Raw genomic sequence first — 21,181 nt, 5'->3', positions numbered from 1 at the left:
CAGCACATGTAGAAAGGAAGGGATAATAGAGGTATATACTAATGTATTACCTCCTCCACATAATTACATCATTGTGCTCCTGCAACATTTTGTGTGGATCAGAAATAATTATTCATCACATCAAGACCACCAAGTGGGCATTCTCTGTTAGTTCTCACAGAAAAGTCTTGGTTATGACAACAAGTAGATGTTCCTTAGAGGAGCAAAGGCAATAGCATTGGTTGAGGAGACTATCACTTGCTGGTAGATCCTTCTGCTTGGTCATTCCATGCTGATGGTCTTGCTTATGTTTCTCTGTCATCAAAGTTTAGAGTCCAAATGGGTGAGATGCTATAGTGCAGTGGTTCTCAACTTGGGGTCCCCAGATGTTTTTGGCCTACAACTCCCAGAAATCCCAGCCAGTTTACCAGCTGTTGGGATTTCTGGGAGTTATAGGCCAAAAACATCCAGGTTGAGAACCACTGCGTTATAGCATCTCACCCATTTGGACTCTAAACTTTGATCACAGAGAAACATAAGCAGGACCATCAGCATGGAATGGCCAAGCAGAAGGATCTACCTACAATTTTATTTATTTATTTCATTTACTTATACCCCGCCCTTCTCACCCCGGGGGGGACTCAGGGCGGCTTACAGTGGGGGCACAATTAGATGCCCAAAACAAGTGGTAGTCTCCACAACCAATGCTATTGCCTTTGCTCCTCTGAGGAACATCTACTGAGGAACATCCCAGGAACATCTGGGGAACATCTACTGAGGAACATCTGAGGAACATCCCAGCCAGTTTACCAGCTGTTAGGATTTCTGGGAGTTATAGGCCAAAAACATCTGGGGACCCCAGGTTGAGAACCACTGCTATAGTGGGTGGTGTTGTGGTACCACAGTTGCAAAAAAATGGTCAATCATTTTCCAACACAGTTCCATCCAAACCCATTGACTTTGACACAGCTCTTCAATTATTTAGCACGGGAGGGAGATGGGCTCATGGTTTTCCTCATGTAGAGCGATGCAGATGAGAATGTCAACCCCCCAATTTCTGTTATTTTGTTCCTATCTTTCTCTCTTCTCTCTTTCAAGCTATGGATGTTGTTGGTTCAAATTTTATTTTATTCAGCTTCCCTCCCTTCCCCCCAAAACATTTTAGCTTAATATTCTTCTCCCCCTCTCCTTCCTTCTTTTCTTTTCTTTTCTCCCCCTTCCTTTTCATTTGTGTTCACGAGCAAAGTGTTTTGTTTCGTTTCAGTCTTTTAATTTTAATTGCAGTCAGATGGCAGTGCCCCTTTACGGCATCACGCTCAAATGTTCCAAGTGTGGAGTGGTGTCTTCCGGTGAAGTTTCGGCCACAGCCACCAGTAACGCCATGTTAGTTCCTCTAATTTCAACTTCCTTCCTTTCTCCTTTTTTTTTGGAAATTATTTCTTTTAGTTACGATTCTCCTTTTCCATGCTCCTCTTTTGCACCCAGTTTGGTTACTTCTGCCCACCCAGCCCCTCTGCTACCCTCTGTCCTTCCCTTAGTCTACATTCAGATGGCTAACTTTCTTACTCTTTAAAATGCTACGCGCAGTTAGATAAACTTGGGAAGCTATTTTGATACTCAGAACTTGAATATTTCAATGGAAGTCAATCAGCCTATTCCATTTTTCTTGCCTTCTAATGTTTATCAATTTAGGTTCTAAATGTTTTCTCTACTGATAAAAAAAACACATTTTATGGGAGAACTTTGCTTTGGCTAAGATACTATGTATTTATTTATTTACTTTGCTTGTATACCGCAGTTTCTCAGCCCGTAGGCGACTCAACGCGGTTCACAACAAGAGCAAAAAGTCAATCATAACAACATACAATTTAAAAACCATTAACAGCATAGTATACAAAGTAATGACACATCAATAACAACACATTAACGTCTCGTAACTAGAGTCGTGATCCAATTCGTCATCCATAATTCCGTTCCTATATTCATCGTATTCATTGCACTGTTTATCCGAATGCCTGTTCAAACAGCCAGGTTTTTAGTTTTCTTCAAAACACCATTAATGAAGGGGCTGATCTAATGTCCATGGGAAGGGCGTTCCACAGCCGAGGGGCCACCACAGAGAAGGCCCTGTCCCTCGTCCCCGCCAGCCGTGCTTGTGATGCAGGCGGGATCGAGAGCAGGGCCTCCCCAGAAGATCTTAGAGTCCTGGTGGGTTCATAGGCAGAGATATGTTCGGATAGGTAGCTTGGGCCAGAACCGTTTAGGGCTTTATAGGCCAATGCCAGCACTTTGAATTGAGCCCGGTAGCAAATCGGCAGCCAGTGGAGCTGGTGCAGCAGATGAGTTGTATGCTCCCTGCGCTCTGCTCCTGTTAGTATCATGGCTGCCGAGCGTTGGACTAGTTGGAGCTTCCGAGCCGTCTTCAAAGGCAACCCCACGTAGAGAGCGTTGCAGTAGTCTAAACGGGATGTAACCAGAGCATGGACTACCGTGGCCAAGTCAGGCATGTAGGCATTCTATATGTCATCCAGAAAATGTAGAAGTTATTTCAACTCTTTTTTTTTTTTGGGCTCCCACTTTAGGCCCAGGTGTTTTGGAAATACCAGTGAATCAAATGGTGCATGGGACACATCAGTTAAAAGTTATGCACCATCCAAGAATGTGCCACCATGTCAATGGAATCCTGTTGGTTAGTCCTAACTGGAAAATAGCAATACAATCAATGGTTGAGTGGTGAATCAATACATAAGTAAACCCTCTTGATACACCAGGCTTAATCCTATCATGATTAACAACCAGATTGAGTCTCATATGAAATGGTTCCACATCATTAACTAAATATGTCAATTGCACAACCACCAAAAAAGTACAATTTCCTGTTTGTATCCAGCTGGAAAGCTCAGTCATCATCTAGTATTAAATGGCAAAAGTTCAGAGAGATGGGTACATGTGAGTCTAGTGAGTGCAATTCCATACCTCCACTTAAATTTACTCCTTTAGTCCTTTAATCATCTTCAATTGTATATAGAACCCCCCAATTAAGTTTTTCATTCTCCTGCCAAAAACCTGACATGCCATACATGCTCATGTATAAGTTGATCTCATATACAAGTCGAGGGCACATTTTGGGCAAAAAGTGTGTATTTTGATATGACCTGTGGGTAGAAATGTCACCTTGGGACCATCAGCCACTTATAGCCATAACTACTTCCTAACGATGGAGGAGAGAGTAGGGGGAGTCTGTCATTCTTTTGGGTTCTCCTTTGAGGGATTAAAGCCTCACCTTTCATTACTATTTAATGGAAAGGATTATTCCTTTTTTAAAAAAAGAGATAATGCAGAATAGTCACATTGACCCATGGATAAATCAATCCAACTTATGGGGTTGATTTTTTGACTCACATTTCTAGACTTATACATGAGTATTAGGCTTGGGCGGTTTCATTCGTTAACTTCGTAATTCGTTATTAATTCGTATTTAAATTAGCTTACGATCCGATATTGAGCCATTTTGGAATAGTGTGAGGAGTAATTAAGAATCGAAACAATTTTTCCAATTTTCGTAATTATTTCGTAATTATTTTCGTAATATAATATCATAATATATAATATATAATACAATATATTATAATAATATAATATACAATAATATAATATAATATAATATATAATAATATAATATCATAATATATAATATAATATATATAATATAATATTATAATATATAATATAATAATAGTATAATAATATAATATAATATATAATAATATAATATTATAATAATATAATATAATATATAATATAATATAATATTTATTTATTTATTTATTTGCTATATTTGTATACCGCCGTTTCTCAGCCTAACCGGCGACTCAACGCGGTTTACAACATAATATAACAATCACCGTATACAGTTAAAAGCATAAAAAACATAAAACACAATTCATACATCAATACCAATCCAGTTCGACTCTTAACTAAAAACGTGATCCAGTTCGTCGTCCATATTGCCAGTCTTTTAATCAATTACCATTCGTTGCACTGAGTTAACCAAATGCCTGCTTGAACATCCAGGTCTTCAATCTTCTTCGAAATACCATCAATGTGGGGGCTGATCTTACCTCCAAGGGCAGGGCGTTCCATAGCCGCGGGGCCACCACAGAAAAGGCCCTGTCTCTCGTACCCGCCAGCCGCACATGTGAAGCAGGCGGGATAGAAAGCAGGGCCTCCCCAGAAGATCTAAGATCTAAGATCTATAATATAATATAGTTGTTTGTTTTATCACACCAACAGTCAACAACAGAGGGAGAGGGAAGCTTCAGAAGTTCCCCCTGTCCCATTTGGAGGTTTTTTTTAGCATATTGCGCAATTGCGTCCGCTGTTAACGAATCAATTCGAAATTTACAAAATTTCGTAAATTTCGAATTTTTTAAAAGAAAAAAAATCAGAATTCTTTAAAAAAACGAAACGCAATGGACCCCCTAAAAACGAAATGAGCTTAGAAACAAATTTTTCCGTTGTTACCCAAGCCTAATGAGTATATAAGTTTCTTCCTGTGTCAATAGTATTTTTCCTGCATTTAAAAGACATTCAGGATTGGAGTTCTTTCACCTTCCACACTTCTGCTGCTTCTCTTTCAGTACATGACATTCCTCTTGATGCCATCACCCAAAATACATTTCTGCTCAATTGTGCTTTAGGACATTCTAACCCGCCCCTTATTGGTTTCCCTTCCTGCCACATTCCATGGCATGCTTCCAAAGGACTTTGCTAAATGCAGCTGTCCTTTTCTCTTCCATTTGCCTCTTCTTTCTCCTTTACCTCAGCTCCCAGTACTGGCTTCAAAGTTCCTTAAAAGCTCTCTACAGTGTAATGAGACCCTCTCCAGCCATTTTTCCAGCTTCCGCTGTAATATACCAGCTTCCCCGCTATCTGTTCCTCTCTTTCTCTTGCTTTCATTTCATGCCATTTTCAATACTTCCATCTATTCTAAAATTAGTGAATCTGCAGCAATGAAGATTGGAGATACTGGTTGCATTCCTCTTCTCCAGTTTTCAAAACCATCTGATAATAATATAATATAATAATGATGATAATAATAATAATAATAATAATAATAATAATGTATTGTCGAAGGCTTTCATGGCTGGAATCACTCAGTTCTTGTGGGTTTTTTCGGGCTATATGGCCATGTTCTAGAGGCATTTCTCCTGACGTTTCGCCTGCATCTATGGCAAGCATCCTCAGAGGGGAGACCTCACCTCTGAGGATGCTTGCCATAGATGCAGGCGAAACGTCAGGAGAAATGCCTCTAGAACATGGCCATATAGCCCGAAAAAACCCACAAGAACTGAATAATAATAATAATAATAATAATAATAATAATAATAATAATTTATTTATACCCCGCTACCATCTCTCCAAGGGACTCGGTGCAGCTTACATGAGGCCGAGCCCACAATACATCAATACAAGCAATAACAACCACAATACAAGGCAAAATACAAATACTAATACAAAGCAATTAAAATAAAACTCATACACAAATGGCATAAACATTGAACAACAGCACAAAACACATTTAAAATATATGGCTGGGCCAAATGTAATTAAACTTAAAAAAAATAATGTTGGGCATGAACAAGATAGAGGAGGTGGGTGGTGGTGGAAACGTGCAAGCAGTCCTAAATCAGTATAAAGTGCTTTTAGAGGACATAATGCTAAGGGTTCATTATTCTGGGAAGGCACACTGGAACAACCACGTTTTCAAGCTCCTCCTAAAGACTGTCAGAGTTGGGGCATGCCTGATGTCCTTAGGGAGTGAGTTCCAGAGTCGAGGAGCCACCACCGAGAAGGCCCTCTCTCTCGTCCCCACCAATCACACTTGCGATGCAGGTGGGAGTGCGAGTAGGGCCTCTCCAGATGATCAAAGAGATTGTGTGGGTCCATTTTTTGTTGGACTGGTAGATCTACTTTCATTTTTACACCTCCTCCTTCCCAAAGCTAATCCAAATTGTTTGGAGCCTTTACCTCAATATTGCACACAACACTGACTGAGATTCTTTACTGGCAGCACTCTCATACAACTCATCTATTGGTAAACGACTGGAAAAATTAGAGGGAACTCACTGCTCCTAAGATGTAGATCAGCCCCTGGTTTTCCTTTCTAGAGGTAGTAGAAAACCTGTTGTTTTGCTCTTAAAAAGCTTTTTTGCATTTCTAACTCACAGTGACTTCAAGGCCAATCACTCAGAGTATTTTTGACGGAAGAGTATTTGCTTCCTCTATGGCTGAGACTGTTTTTGCCTAAGGCAGTGGTTCTCAACCTGGGGGTCCTCAGATGTTTCTGGCCTACAACTCCCAGAAATCCCAGGCAGTTTACCAGCTGTTAGGATTTCTGGGAGTTGAAGGCCAAAAACATCTGGGGATCCCAGGTTGAGAACCTCTGGCCTAAGGTCATCCAGTGGGTTTCAATGGCTGAGCAGGGATTCAGAACCTGGTTTCTATATTCCTAAGATGCATCTACACTGTAGAATTTATACAGTTAGATTCCACCTAAACTGCCACAGGATCAATGCTATGGAATCATGGGAATCATTGTTTGGTGAGGCACTGCCATTGTTTGATCTTGTAAAACTACAAAACTCAGATTACATAGTGGTGTCAAACTGCATTAAATAAACAACAACAATAAAATAATTTTATTTTGCATCAAAAGCATTGCATAAATGAGTATAAAACTGATCAAAATAGTAGGGGTGCAGGCGGCTAAATATCTTTTGACCAAAAACGGGCAACAGCAATGGCATTGTCTGTAGCTTCCAACAATTATTCTTCTGTACATGAGGCAGGGCATAGTGGACAAGCATACAGATGCAGAGTTGTCTGCTTTGCTGCTAGTCACACAAGGTGTGGGATTCTTTTTGGTAGGGCTAATATCTTTTGACCAAAAACGGGCAACAGCAATGGCATTGTCTGTAGCCTCAAACAATTCCTCCTCTGTACATGAGGCAGGGCATTGTGGACAAGCATACAGATGTGGAGTTGTCTGCTCTGCTCCACAGTCACACAAGGTGTGGGATTCTTTTTGGTAGGGCTAATATCTTTTGACCAAAAATGGGCAACAGCAATGGCATTGTCTGTAGCCTCCAACAATTATTATTCTTCTGTACATGAGGCAGGGCATAGTGGACAAGCATACAGCTGCGGAGTTGTCTGTTCTGCTCCACAGTCACACAAGGTGTGGGATTCTTTTTGGTAGTGCCATTTTGCCAGGTTGTCTTTTAATTTGCCCACTCTGCTTCTGAGTCTGTTCAGGGACTTCCAAGTTGCCCATTTTTGGTTTGCCCCTGGAGGAAGACCCTCTCTCGTGGGGGGCCATCCAGTTGGGATTTCCTGGTTTAGCTGCCCAGAGGGATACCCTTGATGTTGCTGGGGGGACGCCAAGAGGAGTGGTAATTCTCATAAAGCTTTCCCTTGAATTGAGTCTACTGTGAGGAGACTGGTAGCCATGGAAAAAGCTTCCTCAAAGACTGAGTAAATATAGCTGTCCTCTTGGCAACATTTCTAGTAAACAGCTAATCTTTCCAAACCCAAAAGCATTGCTTTAAACATAATAATAATAATAATAATAATAATAATAATAATAATAATAATACAATGTGAATGTGCCCCTAGCCCCATGATGGTGAACCGATGACATGCGTGTCAGCATTGACACGCAAGGCTATTTTTGATGACACACAGACACATGCGGCCACATACAAAGAAATACACCTTATAAAAGCCAATCTAATTCCATCCTTAAATTTGTAAAAGGCTCTACAAATTTAACATCTGCATGTTTGAGCATTGTTCACTTCATAACTCAGCATGGATTATACATTTTTCTTATTTGAACTATAAATATTGCAAAATTATGGGTTTTTTTCTCAAAGTGACACTCCACTCAAGTTATGCTCAGGTTTTTGGCAAATTTTGACACACCAAGCTCCAAAGATTGCCCATCACTGCCCTAGCCCAATACTCAAATCATTACTCCACACTAATTCTCAAAAATTCTGACCCTAATCTTACATATAATAGCATATGGTAGTTATCCAAAGGAGATCTATCTTCTGTTAGCATTACAGAGTTGGAAGAGACCTCTATTTTATTTATTTATTTATTTATTTACTTTGCTTATATACCGCTGTATCTCAAGCCCGAAGGCGACTCACAGCGGTTCACAAACAGTAAAAACAGTAGAAACAGCAGTGGTTCCATACAACATATAACAATTGACTTAACACATAATCCATAAATTAACAATAAGCAATTACAATGTACAATTATTACAAAAAACAACCGTACCCAATCATCTCATCATCCAAGCGTAGTCCAGGTCCATTCCTATGTTCCATTACCAGATTGCACTAAATTACTCAAACACCTACACAAACATCCAGGTCTTCACCTCTAGGGCCATCCATTTCTACCACATTCTGACATGCAGGAATACACAAACTAAGCACTCCCAGCAGATGGCTATCCAGCTTCTGTTTGAAAACTTCCAGAGAAGGAAATGACTGCACTACAAGGCAGCAGCATATTCCACTGTCGAAAAACTCTTACCTCAGGAAGTTCTCCCTACTGTTTAGGTGGACTCTCTTTTCCCGTTGATCCCAGCTGTTCCACCACAATTCACTTTTTTCTGATGATGTTGGAGACCACTGACATCATTCACCAGCCAAACAAACATTTCTGAGAAAGTCCTAACAAATGATGATATCAGTTAGACGCCTTGTTTTCACACATTGATAGAACTGAGCATCAATGAGGGCATGTCAGGACACTTAAGACTGAATAGCTAGATCATCCATTGGAAAAGTTTCCCCAAGATCCAGAACGTCACAGACTGGAATTGACTGCATCGGGTTGAGCAAATACAAATGCCACTTCATTGCCCCTGGCCCATAACCCCAATGAGTAATTTGCCATAGCCAAACTGACCTGTTGACTTGCTTGTTCCTTGCATGAGATATCTACCTCTGCTTCTGTGTCATTCAGTCTCTCTCCTCCGACCCTCATCCCTGTGTCATCTCTGTTGATTCTTTTTGGTTGGGCTGGGTTCTCTTCTCCTCTCCCTGTGCTTGTCCGGAAGTCAATTCTGTTAATATAATGTCTCGAGGGGTAATTATTTTCCTGTTGGATTAATTGTGGAAGTAGAAATGGGAGACATGCCACTATTGATATATGCAGTGGTGGATGGTAGGATTGTGTTTTTATTGGATTTATAATCTAGTTTTTAAAAACTGTAATACTTTTTGACATGCTGCTCAGTCTGTCTGAAGAAAATTTTATTCATCTTTTGAAAAGTCTCTCTTCACTTCAAAAAAAGGATTGTACCCTTTGAACTGATGGTTAATGTGGATGATAACAGAGAACGAGTCTTCCCAATGCTCCCCAGGTGGTCTTTGTTTTCCATTGAGAGATATTTTCCAGAAAATATTTATGAAAAATACAGAAATGCAAATGCAGAAATACAAAACAAATTCCAGAAATAGAGAATACAGAAACAAAGCACTAGGTTTTGACTATTCCCTGCAGGTAAATTGTGTTTTCCATACAAATCCAAACAGGGTTATGAGTTAATTCCAGGGGTAGAAAATTGTATGAAGAATGTCCCACGAACCCATTATTATTGACACACTTTCATACAAAGGGTTTACATGGCGTGCAGGATTTTACTTCTCTTCCATCTTGGGTTGTTTTTTTCCCCCTCTGGCTGTTTGAGTGGAACACGTGAGATTCCATGCACAGAAACTCTCTTTCAACCATGGCAGATGTGTATAGCTTGCAATATTCCCAAGGATCAAACAAATACAACTCAAACAATTCCTACCACATGAGGATTAGAGTAGCAGTCATCCATACTTCAGGAAATAAAGCCCGACTGCTCATTGGAGGGAAGGATAGTAGAGGCAAAGTTGAAGTACTTTGGCCACATCATGAGGAGACAGGAAAGCTTGGAGAAGACAATGTTGTTGTTGTTGTTCATTCGTTCAGTCGCCTCCGACTCTTCATGACCTCATGGACCAGCCCACGCCAGAGCTCCCTGTCGGCTGTCACCACCCCCAGCTCCTTCAAGGTCAGTCCAGTCGCTTCAAGGATGCCATCCATCCATCTTGCCCTTGGTCGGCCTCTCTTCCTTTTGCCTTCCACTTTCCCCAGCATAATTGTCTTCTCTAGACTTTGTTGTCTCCTCATGATGTGGCCAAAGTACTTGAACTTTGTCTCTAGTATCCTTCCCTCCAATGAGCAGTCGGGCTTTATTTCCTGGAGGATGGACTGGTTGGATCTTCTCGCAGTCCAAGGCACTCTCAGAACTTTCCTCCAACACCACAGTTCAAAAGAAGACAATGAGGTTGGGGAAAATGGAAGGAAAAGGGAAGAGGGGCAGACCAAGGGCAAGATGGATGGATGGCTTGACTCTGAAGGAGCTGGGGAAGGTGATGGCCAACAGGGAGCTCTGGTGTGGGCTAGTCCATGAGGTCACAAAGTGTCGGAAATGACTGAACGAATGAACAACAACAACAACATCAATCTAAAGTAGATCCTCCTGCTTCCCACTACCAGCATGTTCATCTAGTTCACCATTTGCTCTTTTCAATAAACTTGAGTTTGGAGTGCCCCAGCAGCTGAAGATTAATTTGACCGTACAAATGTCCTCTTTAGAATGGATCACATCTCAGGACATTTATAGAGAGAGGGAAAAACTAACATTATATCATGGGTTCTCAGTTTGGTCCTCCAGTTGGTTTGGACTATAACTTCCAAAAGTTCCAGCCAATATAACTGATGTACAGGGATTCTGGGAGCTAAAGCTCATCTCTTTGGAGTGCCAAAGGCTGAGAAGCACTGCATTAGATTGTCCTGTGTGTTAGAGGCGTCAGCCTTGGGAAACCTTGTAATGGACTTGTTTAAGCTCTCCATTGCCGTAGCAACACAGCAGTGCCATGTACGTGTTATTTCGTGTCTCCCCAGCAGAATGTCAGTCTTAGGTATATATAAAAAAAGATACACCGTATGGCTTTTAACTCAGAATTTCATTAAGTCAGGTACAAGGAAAAGCATTTATTACAATCCCAAGAGCCTGCTATGATCTAGAAAGGAAGAACAGGAACAAACAGAGTTTTCTTGAACCTGAAAAAAAGATCCGCATGGAAAATATAAAGATGTTGTTCCAATACGTGGTCTACAAAGTTTGCAAATTTTATCATAGAATTGACCCATGAGCATGCTCTAAATCAGTGTTTCTCAACCTGGGGATCGGGACCCCTGAGGGGGTCACAAGGGGGTGTCAGAGGGGTCACCAAAGACCATCAGAAAACAAATATTTTCTGTTGGTCATGGGGGTTCCGTGGGAAGTTTGGTCCAATTCTATCATTGGTGGGGTTCAGAATGCTATTTCGTTGTGGGTGAACTATAAATCCCAACAACTACAACTCCCAAATGTCAGGGTCTATTTTCCCCAAACTCCACCAGTGTTCACATTTGGGCATATTGAGTATTTGTGCCAAGTTTGGTCCAGATCCACCATTGTTTGAGTCCACAGTATATCTGGGTGTAGGTGAACTACAACTCTAAAAACTCAAGGTCAGTGTCCACCAGACCCTCCCAGTATTTTCTCTTGGTCATGGGAATTCTGTGTGCCAAGTTTGATTCAATTCAATTGAACTATAAATCCCAGCAACACCAACATTTCCAAATGACAAAATCAATCATCCCCCAACCCCACCAGTATTCAAATTTGGGCATATCGGGTATTTGGGATTTGAAAATACATCCTGCATATCAGATATTTACATGGCGGTTCATAACAGTAGCAAAATGACAGTTATGAAGTAGCAACAAAAATAATGTTATGGTTGGGGGTCACCACAACATGAGGAACTCTATTAAGGGGTCACAGCATTAGGAAGGTTGAGAAACACTGCTCTAGATTTTTTTTCTTTGTCTTGGCCTGCAGAGGTGCATAGTGGGTCAGCTGAGGTCTACCTGAGATAACAACCCAAGCTGTTTTTGTTTATCTGCATGCCCCTGTATTTTTATTTCATTGGCCTCTCAGAATATAATCTGATCTGTACCAAAAGTTGATCCCTCTGCAAAACTTTGGGAGCACAAGGCTGGTGGGAGTCACTCACCTGAGTGATCACCTCACAGCACACCCTGAAAGCTAAATGATGTTCTCTTTCTTCTCTTTCTTCTCACAGGGCATCCCTGTGGAGCTCCTGTGTGGTCCTTCCTCTCCTCGCTCTAACCTGGATGTCAGCCGTGCTGGCTATCACTGACCGCCGGTCTGCGCTCTTCCAGATCCTCTTTGCAGTCTTTGACTCCTTGGAGGGTTTTGTCATTGTCATGGTCCACTGCATCCTGAGAAGAGAGGTGAGTATCTATCTGCTGTTGTGTTGGCCAAGGTCTGAGGTCTATGGCAGGAATCCTCCATGGTGTCACACCAGGGATGGTAATGCACTGTGGAAGGATGGAGAAGAGCTCTGTTTTGGTTGTAACAGCCCATTGTGGGATATCTTTCCCTTGAGGCCCAATTAGTGTCATCGTGGTGCCAAGTGAAAACAGTCTTTTTAATTAATGTGCTTGGGCCAGTGACATCACAAAGGCATGTGGGAGATGTGAACCACATCTGGGGATACATTCAGTTGTTGTTGACTGTTGGTGTGATAAAACAAACAACAACTATAAAATTTGCACCAGACATGCAAAAATAATTACGAAATGGTTACTAAATAATTTTGAAATAATTACGAAATGTTTACTAAATAATTTTGAAATAATTACAAAATAATAACGAAATAATTACGAAATAAATTGAAAAAATTGTTTCGAATCTAATTTACTCCTCACACTATTCCTGCATGGCTCAATATTGGATCGTAAGCTAATTTAAATACGAATTAATAACGAATTACGAAATTAACGAACGAAACCGCCCAAGCCTAGGTGACACAAATCACAAAGGTGGGGGAATTCACTAAGAATGTTCTCAGTCTGAACAAGGGCATTAGGGCCCTCAAAGATGCTGAATGGTGCTCTTCCTTCCCTATGAATTGCAGGGCTAGACTGTCTACATCCCTTTAGTCTGATGAGAAATGATTATTGCAGAGCTGAGATCCTAGAGGGCATCACAAGATCAGTGCACATAAGCCATGTATTAATTTTCACACAGAACAAGTTCCAAAATGTGAAAATTCACCTCACTCCAAAAGTCATCTCATTAGGATTACTCAATACATGAAAAACATGTTTTGTAATCATTTGGGGAAGTATTTACAAATAGTCTTTGCATCCTTGCTTCATAAGCACATCATCCCTGGGTGGGATGAGATGAATAGCTAGTTGGTTACAGTTCTCTAATGAATGCCCATTTCTGTGCTTCCACCCACTTTCGTCCTAGTGCTTCCTAGACCCATAACCCATGTAGTCAGAAACTTTCTTCTGACCCTTTCTTATACAATATCTCATTTTAGGTGCAGGATGCTGTGAAATGTCGAGTGGTGGACCGTCAAGAAGAAGGGAATGGAGATTCTGGAGGATCATTTCAGAACGGACATGCTCAACTCATGGTAGGATAAAGTGCCTCTTGGTCTAATGAGGCTTTCTAGGACTGATGGAGTTGAGAGTCCGGCTGGATCTACACTACCCTAAAATCCAGTTTCGAAATGTGGATTAACTGCATTGATCTGAATTATAGGGCAGTGTAGACTGATATAATTCAGTTCAGTGCAGTTAAACCACATTCCGAAACTGGATTATACGGCAGCGTCGATCCAGCCTCAAAGTATTCTCTCACTTATTAAAATCGTATGTTTTTCCCACATGAATTTCATGGGGAAAGTCATATTTTGTGAACAAAGCACAACTTTCAATACACAATATGGTTTCTCCTTGATGTGTTCAGCATTATGTTCAGTCATGCTGGTCTTCATGATTATGGTTAAGTACTTCATTGTCTATGCCTCTTTTCAGGTGAAACCAGTTCTCCCTTGCATTTTTAGTAGCTTCAATATCAACTAAGTGTCCCCAGGAGGTGTGAGCTTGAGCCTCAGTGGAGGAGTTACACATGGCTTAGTTTGGAGGTTGAAAGTCTGGTTGGACTGCCAAGATTAGTTGCAGTCGGGAGCTGGGAGAGGTTTGCTGGGTGATAGACTAAGATGGCACCAGTTGAAGTAGGTTGCAATCCTGTGCTGACTTGTTTTGGATGAGGAGCATCCCATTTGGTATGTTTATGGAGGCACTACATCCACCAATGAAGCCTGAGTGTTGGTTGTATCTAGTGGTGTCATTCCAGTTGGATAAAACAGTTTGCCACTTGTGAAAAACATCAATGTCATCCTCACACAAATGACAGGTCCTCTAGAATCATAGAATCAAAGTTGGAAGAGACCTCATAGACCATCTGGTCCAACCCCCTGCCAAGAAGCATTCAGAGCACCCCTGATAGATGGCCATCCAGCCTCTGCTTAAAAGCCTCCAAAGAAGGAGACTCCACCCCCTCCTGGACAAAGAGTTCCACTACTCAACAGCAGTCACAGTTAGGAAGTTCTTCCTAATGTTTGGGTGAAATCATTGAAATCATTCAACGATTTCTGCCAAATTCTGAAGCAATTTTTCCACATCCTTGTCTCCAGGGCAGCAGAAAACAAGCTTGCTCCCTCCTCCCTATGACTTCCCCTCACATATTTATACGTGGCCATCATGTCTCCTCTCAGCCTTCTCTTCTGCAGGCTAAACATGCCCAGCTTTTTCAATTGTTCCTCATGGAGCTTGTTCTCCAGACCTTTGATCATTTGAGTTGACCTCCTCTGGACACATTCCAGCCTGTAAACTCCATTAAACTGTGGTGCCCAGAATTGGACACAGTATTCCAGGTGTGGTCTGACCCATGTTGCCCATGTAAACCCTTCTGGAGTTCTACCTAATACTGGAAAAGCACCAGGTCTTGTCTGATCTTGGAAGCTAAGCACTTCCATCCTAGTTTGGATGGGAGATGGATGCCAATGAAAACCATGTACAGTAGGCTGTCTTTCATAGGAAGAAACTACTCAAAACACCTCTTAGGATTCCTTGCTTTAAAAAATTCTATGAAATGCATGAGGTCACTATAATATGACAGGTGAATTGAAGGCACATATATCTTGGAAGCTAAGCAGGGTCTACCCTGGTTACTACTTGAATGGGAAAGCTCCAACAAATCCTAAGTGCTCCAACAAATACGACAGCTGAATATTTCTTGGTTTAAAAATCCCTACAAATTTCATGATGACACCATAATTCTACAGGAAGCCTGAAGGCATGCACACATGCACACATACCCACACGCTCGCACATCAGATGTAATGTACTTTTTAAGGTTTCACTGCCATTAACCTGGATAAGTCAAAGAAATGTAGAACATGTTATGGAGCAACCCTTTCTCTGTGGTCATTGGAAGAGATACTCCTTTCATGCCGCATACACTGGAGGCCTATCTTCTCCTGTTTCAATGGAACCATTTTCCTGGAATGGCCCCCGGTACTGCAGAATTATATTCCCATTTTATTTAGAAGCATGTATCGTATATTTTTTCCATCTCTGAAAAAAGTACCTATTCATTGTGGCATTCCGCGTAAGACTATTAAGCACTAGGCCTGGGCGGTTTCGTTCGTTAATTTTGTAATTCGTTAAATATTCGTTAATTTTAGCAATTACAAAACGATTACAAAACTTATTTTTAAACCCGGAAGTGTTTTTAAATATCGAAACGGCAGGCGCCAAAAAATTTTGTATTTCCGTCCATTTCGGAAATACGTAAGATGGCCTGGCGATGCTTGCTGGGAGCTCTCCTCTCTCTCCTCTCTTAGCCAGTCAGAGGCAAAGCCTGAAAGAGGAGGAGGAGGAGGAGGAGAGGGCGGGGAAGGCGCCGGCTGAGCAAGTGAGCGAGAGGGCGAGCGAGAGGGCGAGCGAGAGGGCGAGCGACCCTCAGCGGGAAGGCGGCCCGTCCCTCCTTCCTCACCTTTGCGGTGGGTGTGCTTCGTTCTCCCAATTCCTTAGCGGAGGGCTGTGCTTCGTTCTCCCAATTCCTTAGCGGAGGGCTGGGCTAGATGGCCTTTGGGGAGCCCTTCTCCCAATTTCGCATTGCTTCGGAGGAGCTGGGCCCGACTTGGTGGCAGCGCTTGAGGGCCCGCCAGAGTGAGTGCCTGCCTTCCCTCCTTAATAATAATTTCTCCTCCCTATTCTACTAAATTAATAATTAAATTTAAAAAATATTTAAAAAATATTGAAAAAAAAGGGCGCCATCTTTACAAAATGTTTTGTAAATATTAACGAAATTTCGTAAATACCGAACTTTTTAAAGGGAAAATTTTGTAATTATTTTAAATATCGAAACAAAAAAAACCCCAAATACAAATCGATTTTAGAATCAAATTTTTGCGTTGTTACCCAGGCCTATTAAGCATTGCTTATTTAGTGTCAAGGCTTTCATGTCCAGAGTCACTGGGTTGTTGTGAATTTTCTGGGCTGTATGGCCATGTTCCAGAAGTATTTTTTCCTGACTTTTCACCTGCATTTGTGGCAGACAACCTCTGAGGATGCCTACCATAGATGCAGGTGAAACGTCAGGAGAGAATACTTCTGGAACATTGCCATACAGTCTGGAAAACTCACAACAACCTATTGCTTATTTAATTCTCACATGAAAAAAATGAATTATTTCTGACATTTCAAGAATGCTTTTGCAAAGACATCTTTTGCACAAAAAATTCTTGAGTTGTACTAAAAAAGTTTCCATGAAAACAACAATATTTACAATATTCAAGAGCTGAACCCACTTGTATTACTATTACTTCCAACAGTAAATAGCTTGGCACTTCTATGTGCTTCTGTTCTCATCAGAGTGTTTTTGGCATTATTGTCTGCCTATTTACATATTTGGATTTCAGATCCCGTCCCAGGCCCACCCACTCCTTCCCGCCCCACTGACAACTTCCCCTTTGTATTTTCTCTGTCTTTCAGACTGATTTCGAGAAAGACGTAGACATGGCTTGTCGATCAGGTGAGCACATAACAGGTGAGGCATCATCAAGTGACCTGGTTTGGGGATTGAACTTGACTTTTCTTTTTATCAATATTTATGTATGTATGTATGCGTCCTTGCTCTCTCTTTGTGTGAAATTGTGTAGTTTGTAGTGTCTGGGCTGTCCCTCGCTCAATCCGTCTTGCCCTTCCAAAGAACTGCAAATTCACCCACACCTTGAATGGCTACTTTCCTTTTGCTCTTCTCCTCTAGCCTTAAGATGTTGTCCATGTCAAGCAAGAGTAAAATAAGTTGATGTGAGTAAAATACATTCATGTAGACCAGTGGTTCTCAACCTGAGGTCCCCAGATGTTTTTGGCCTTCAACTCACAGAAATCCTAACAGCTGGTAAACTGGATGGGACTTCTGGAAGTTGTAGGCCAAAAACATCTGGGGACCCCAGGTTGAGAACCACTGATGTAGACCCAAAGAAAGCCTGAAAACATTTCTTTTTGGACTACAAGTCCTGTGCCATATAAGAGATTTTGGGAATCATAGTCCAAGATAGGATCCCAGCCCTTTCTATCAGAAATGACCAGAGCTAAGGAGAATAGACAATGTGGATGGAGACATTTACATTCCCTCATCTTTGGATGTAAAAAGAGGATAATTCCACTTCTTCGTGTTATATAGGAAAAGATAGGTCCAAAGTGCACCATCTTCTTCTGCCCATTTCCATTTTGAGCTTACTGAGGGAAGAAAGGTTTCTCTACCCAAATAATACCTCTACCCCCCAAAATGGAACTCCCCTTAATTTACTAAATTTCTAGCATTGGAAAAAAAACCCTTAAAGCTTCAGTTGGACATGTAAAGACTTCCAAAGAAAATGGGCAAGCAAAGTGACCAAGAGAATGTGGACACAGCAAATAAGTTGTAGATGTGACCAGATCTTGTTGTCTCTGTCTCTGCAATGCTGAGAGTTTGAGGACTGAAGGATAGTTTCATGGGGATGGGGGCAAAATTTCTATTTAGGGACAATGCTCTCATCTCCACTCCAGTAACTAGTCCCATCCACCCCCATTGAAATAACCTTACTGCAACTATTTTGATAGATTTCCAAGTCCTAGTTAGTAGTTAGTATAATTATTTATTTATTTATTTATTTATTTCGGACACTTCTACCCCGCCCTTCTCAACCCCCAAGGGGGGACTCAGGGCGGCTTACAACCGGCACAATTCGATGCCAACAATTCCACAGATAAAATACATAACAGCAATAACCACAATAGCTAAAACATTCCATTAATACAATAACTACTAAAAAGCCAATCTAGTGGCCAATGTTCACCGAGTTCTAAAATCCGTAAGTCCATTCAGCATTACCATAGTCCTTTCCAGATTCTGGTCGTCATTACCTTGTCAGACTGCCAGATTACCCAAAGGCCTGGTCCCATATCCATGTTTTCAGCTTCTTTCTGAAGGAGAGGAGGGATGTAGACGACTTAATTTTCCCGGGGAGTGCATTCCACAGGCAAGAGACCACCACTGAGAAGGCCCTGTCCCTCGTCCCTACCAGCCTCATTTGTGATAGAGGCAGGGCCAGAGCAGGGCCTCCCCAGAAGATCTTAAACTCTGAGGTGGGACATAGAAGGAGATACGTTCAGACAGGTACCAGATTAGATAGTGTAAACAAGCCAATCTGTAAAGGCTTCATCACAGTTCCCAAAAGTGGCCCAACCATGTCATGGGGAATGTTTCAAACAGGTTGATAGATGTTGTAATGAATGATGTGTTCTCCTCATTGGAAGCTTGTCAGGACAGTTCATCATACTAGAAGACCAACTGATATTAGCTTTGCCACAGTTCAGTAGTTCTCAGCCTTTGGGTCTCCAGATGTTTTGGCCTTCAACTCCCAGAAATCCTAACAGCTGGTAAACTGGCTGGGATTTCTGGGAGTTGTAGGCCAAAACACCTGAGGACCACAGGTTGAGAACCACTGCCATAGTTAGACCAAATCCTTATAAGGATGTTTGAGGTCTTCCCACCTGTTTCCTCTCCTTCCTCTGGACCCTGCCTGTGCTTGAAGATATAACAGGTGAACTAGCTCCTTCATCCCCGTTTCTTTTGCTTCCCATTTGCTCCTTCCCAGCCTGTACCCTTAGGTATTCCTTTCAGCCCTTTGCTTAAATTGGGTCTAATGTTGTGCCTGCTGATAATGACAGCTCTTCCAAGGGTGTTCCCATGCTGCCCAACCCTTAAATGCCCTGCCTCCTGCATCCCTTGTTCAACCAAAGAAAACCTGTGATGCTTTTTGGAATTGCATTAGTTGCTCCTTAAAATCCCTCTTCCTGCTTCCAAACAAGAATATCCCCAGCTCTCTCAGAACCTGCATAGAACTCCAATCTTCCAAACCAGGATCTGTTAAAGGCGAAGAATTATTTCTCTGTGCTCCTCTATCCAAAATATTGTTTTTAGTTTTCATCTTGGATATTTCCTTTCTTTCTCCTCTTCTGATTCTTTTTATTTTACTCTTTGTCATGGTCTATTAAGACCCTTCCAGACAGAGGCCCTATCACCCAAGATCTGATCCCAGGTTTTCTGCTTTAAATTGGATTATATGAGTCCGCACTGGAATAAAAAGAAACCTGGAATTACATCCTGGGATATAGGGCCTCTCTGGAAGGGCCCTTAATCACGAATATTCCTCATAATGGCCTGAATCCTTGTTGGTAGTCTCATCTAGAGCTGACACATTGAATTGATGGGATTTACTTAACTGTTGACTCACCATTCAACAACTGAGTCAATGGATCTGATTTAGGTGGTTTCAGGTCAGAAAGGGGACCATAAATGGTTGCTTACCAGTGTATATTGGGCTTTCCAGGAAAAAGGGCAAACACAGCCCCATTTCCTTGCTCAATGCACATACAGTGTGGCTAAAATCCTGTTGGTTACTCCCAACTAAGGTAGATCCACTGGATCAGTTGTTCCATGGTGAGTCAACATGTAGTCCAATCTAATTCACCCAATGGCTCTACCTTAGTTAGGACTAGCTAGATAATCTGGGCCTATATTTATAAAACATTGTGTGTTCAAAATAACATGACAAGTTGTAATCATTCTTGGTTTTTCATTAATTCACCACTTCTTTCTATCCACTCATCCCTTCCTTTATTTATTTCTATCATTTCCAATTTCCAGGCTTCTGTCTACTTAACATTTCTTAGTTCTGGAGAAGCGGTCTCTACAGAGCCGATGTGGGCACATGCAGCACATGGGGAAGGCAATTTAGGAGTTCTCAGACTATGGCAAGCATCTTATTAGTGGAATGATTGGGGGGCAGGGACTGTGTAGCACTCATAAGTTGAAGGGGTGCATAAGTGGAGTTACACACATGAGGACCCTGCATTAAAGCATACCAAATACTATTTGGATGCACATTGGAAATATGCATAAATGAAGCACACCTGCGTAACACATTGCATGCATGAGACATAGGTCACACATAAATGTGAGGATCATTATGTGGGGAGATAGAAACAGATGCATAATAATAATAATAATAATAATAATAATAATAATAATAATTTGTTTGTATTCTGCAATATCTCAGCGTGGGGACTCAGGGCAGATTACAATACACATATACAGCAAACAATCAATGTAGTTGCACTGTTCTCTCACTTATTGCGGGGGTTATGTTCCATGACCACCCGCAATAAGTGAAAATCCGCAAAGTAGGGATGCTATATTAATAGTAATATTTATACATTATTTATACATTAAATATTACATTAATTGTAATATTTATACATTATTTATATTTATGTAATATTTATACATTATTTATACATTAAGGAATGAGCAAAAAAAGTGACAAGATGCGAGGGGCCGCACACCAGTGTCCTTTTTTGAGGCCCATAGTAATTGTTGCAACTCAGAGTAAGCTTCACCTTGCTTCCAAACACCACCACACAAGAGCTGTAGTTTTATAGTTTATTGAAGAAAAAGTCCAAGTCAAAATAAAGAATAAGCAATGCAAAGTTCCAAAGATTTAGGTTAAATGTAAAATATACTTCCAAAGATCTTTAGGTAAAAACAAGACGCACAATCCTTTAGGCAAAGTTCAAAACAGAGTCCATGGTACAA

General features: G+C 41.2%; 1 protein-coding gene across 1 annotated transcript in view; it reads left to right on the top strand.

Moving 5' to 3' along the window:
• ADGRB1 (adhesion G protein-coupled receptor B1) overlaps positions 1-21,181 on the top strand; it is a 568,132-nt gene that overhangs the window by 525,407 nt on the left and 21,544 nt on the right. Inside the window, exons 25-28 of the mRNA XM_067467249.1 lie at positions 1,264-1,362; positions 12,234-12,405; positions 13,506-13,601; positions 17,032-17,071. Of these exons, the coding sequence (XP_067323350.1) occupies positions 1,264-1,362; positions 12,234-12,405; positions 13,506-13,601; positions 17,032-17,071 (407 nt within the window). The remainder of the gene's footprint in view (positions 1-1,263; positions 1,363-12,233; positions 12,406-13,505; positions 13,602-17,031; positions 17,072-21,181) is intronic.

The sequence above is a fragment of the Anolis sagrei genome, chromosome 4 (assembly GCF_037176765.1).
Source record: "Anolis sagrei isolate rAnoSag1 chromosome 4, rAnoSag1.mat, whole genome shotgun sequence".
Classification (NCBI taxonomy): Eukaryota; Metazoa; Chordata; class Lepidosauria; order Squamata; family Dactyloidae; genus Anolis; species Anolis sagrei.
Note: the sequence above shows the minus strand (reverse complement) of the source record. Positions and strands in the feature narration are given on the sequence as shown.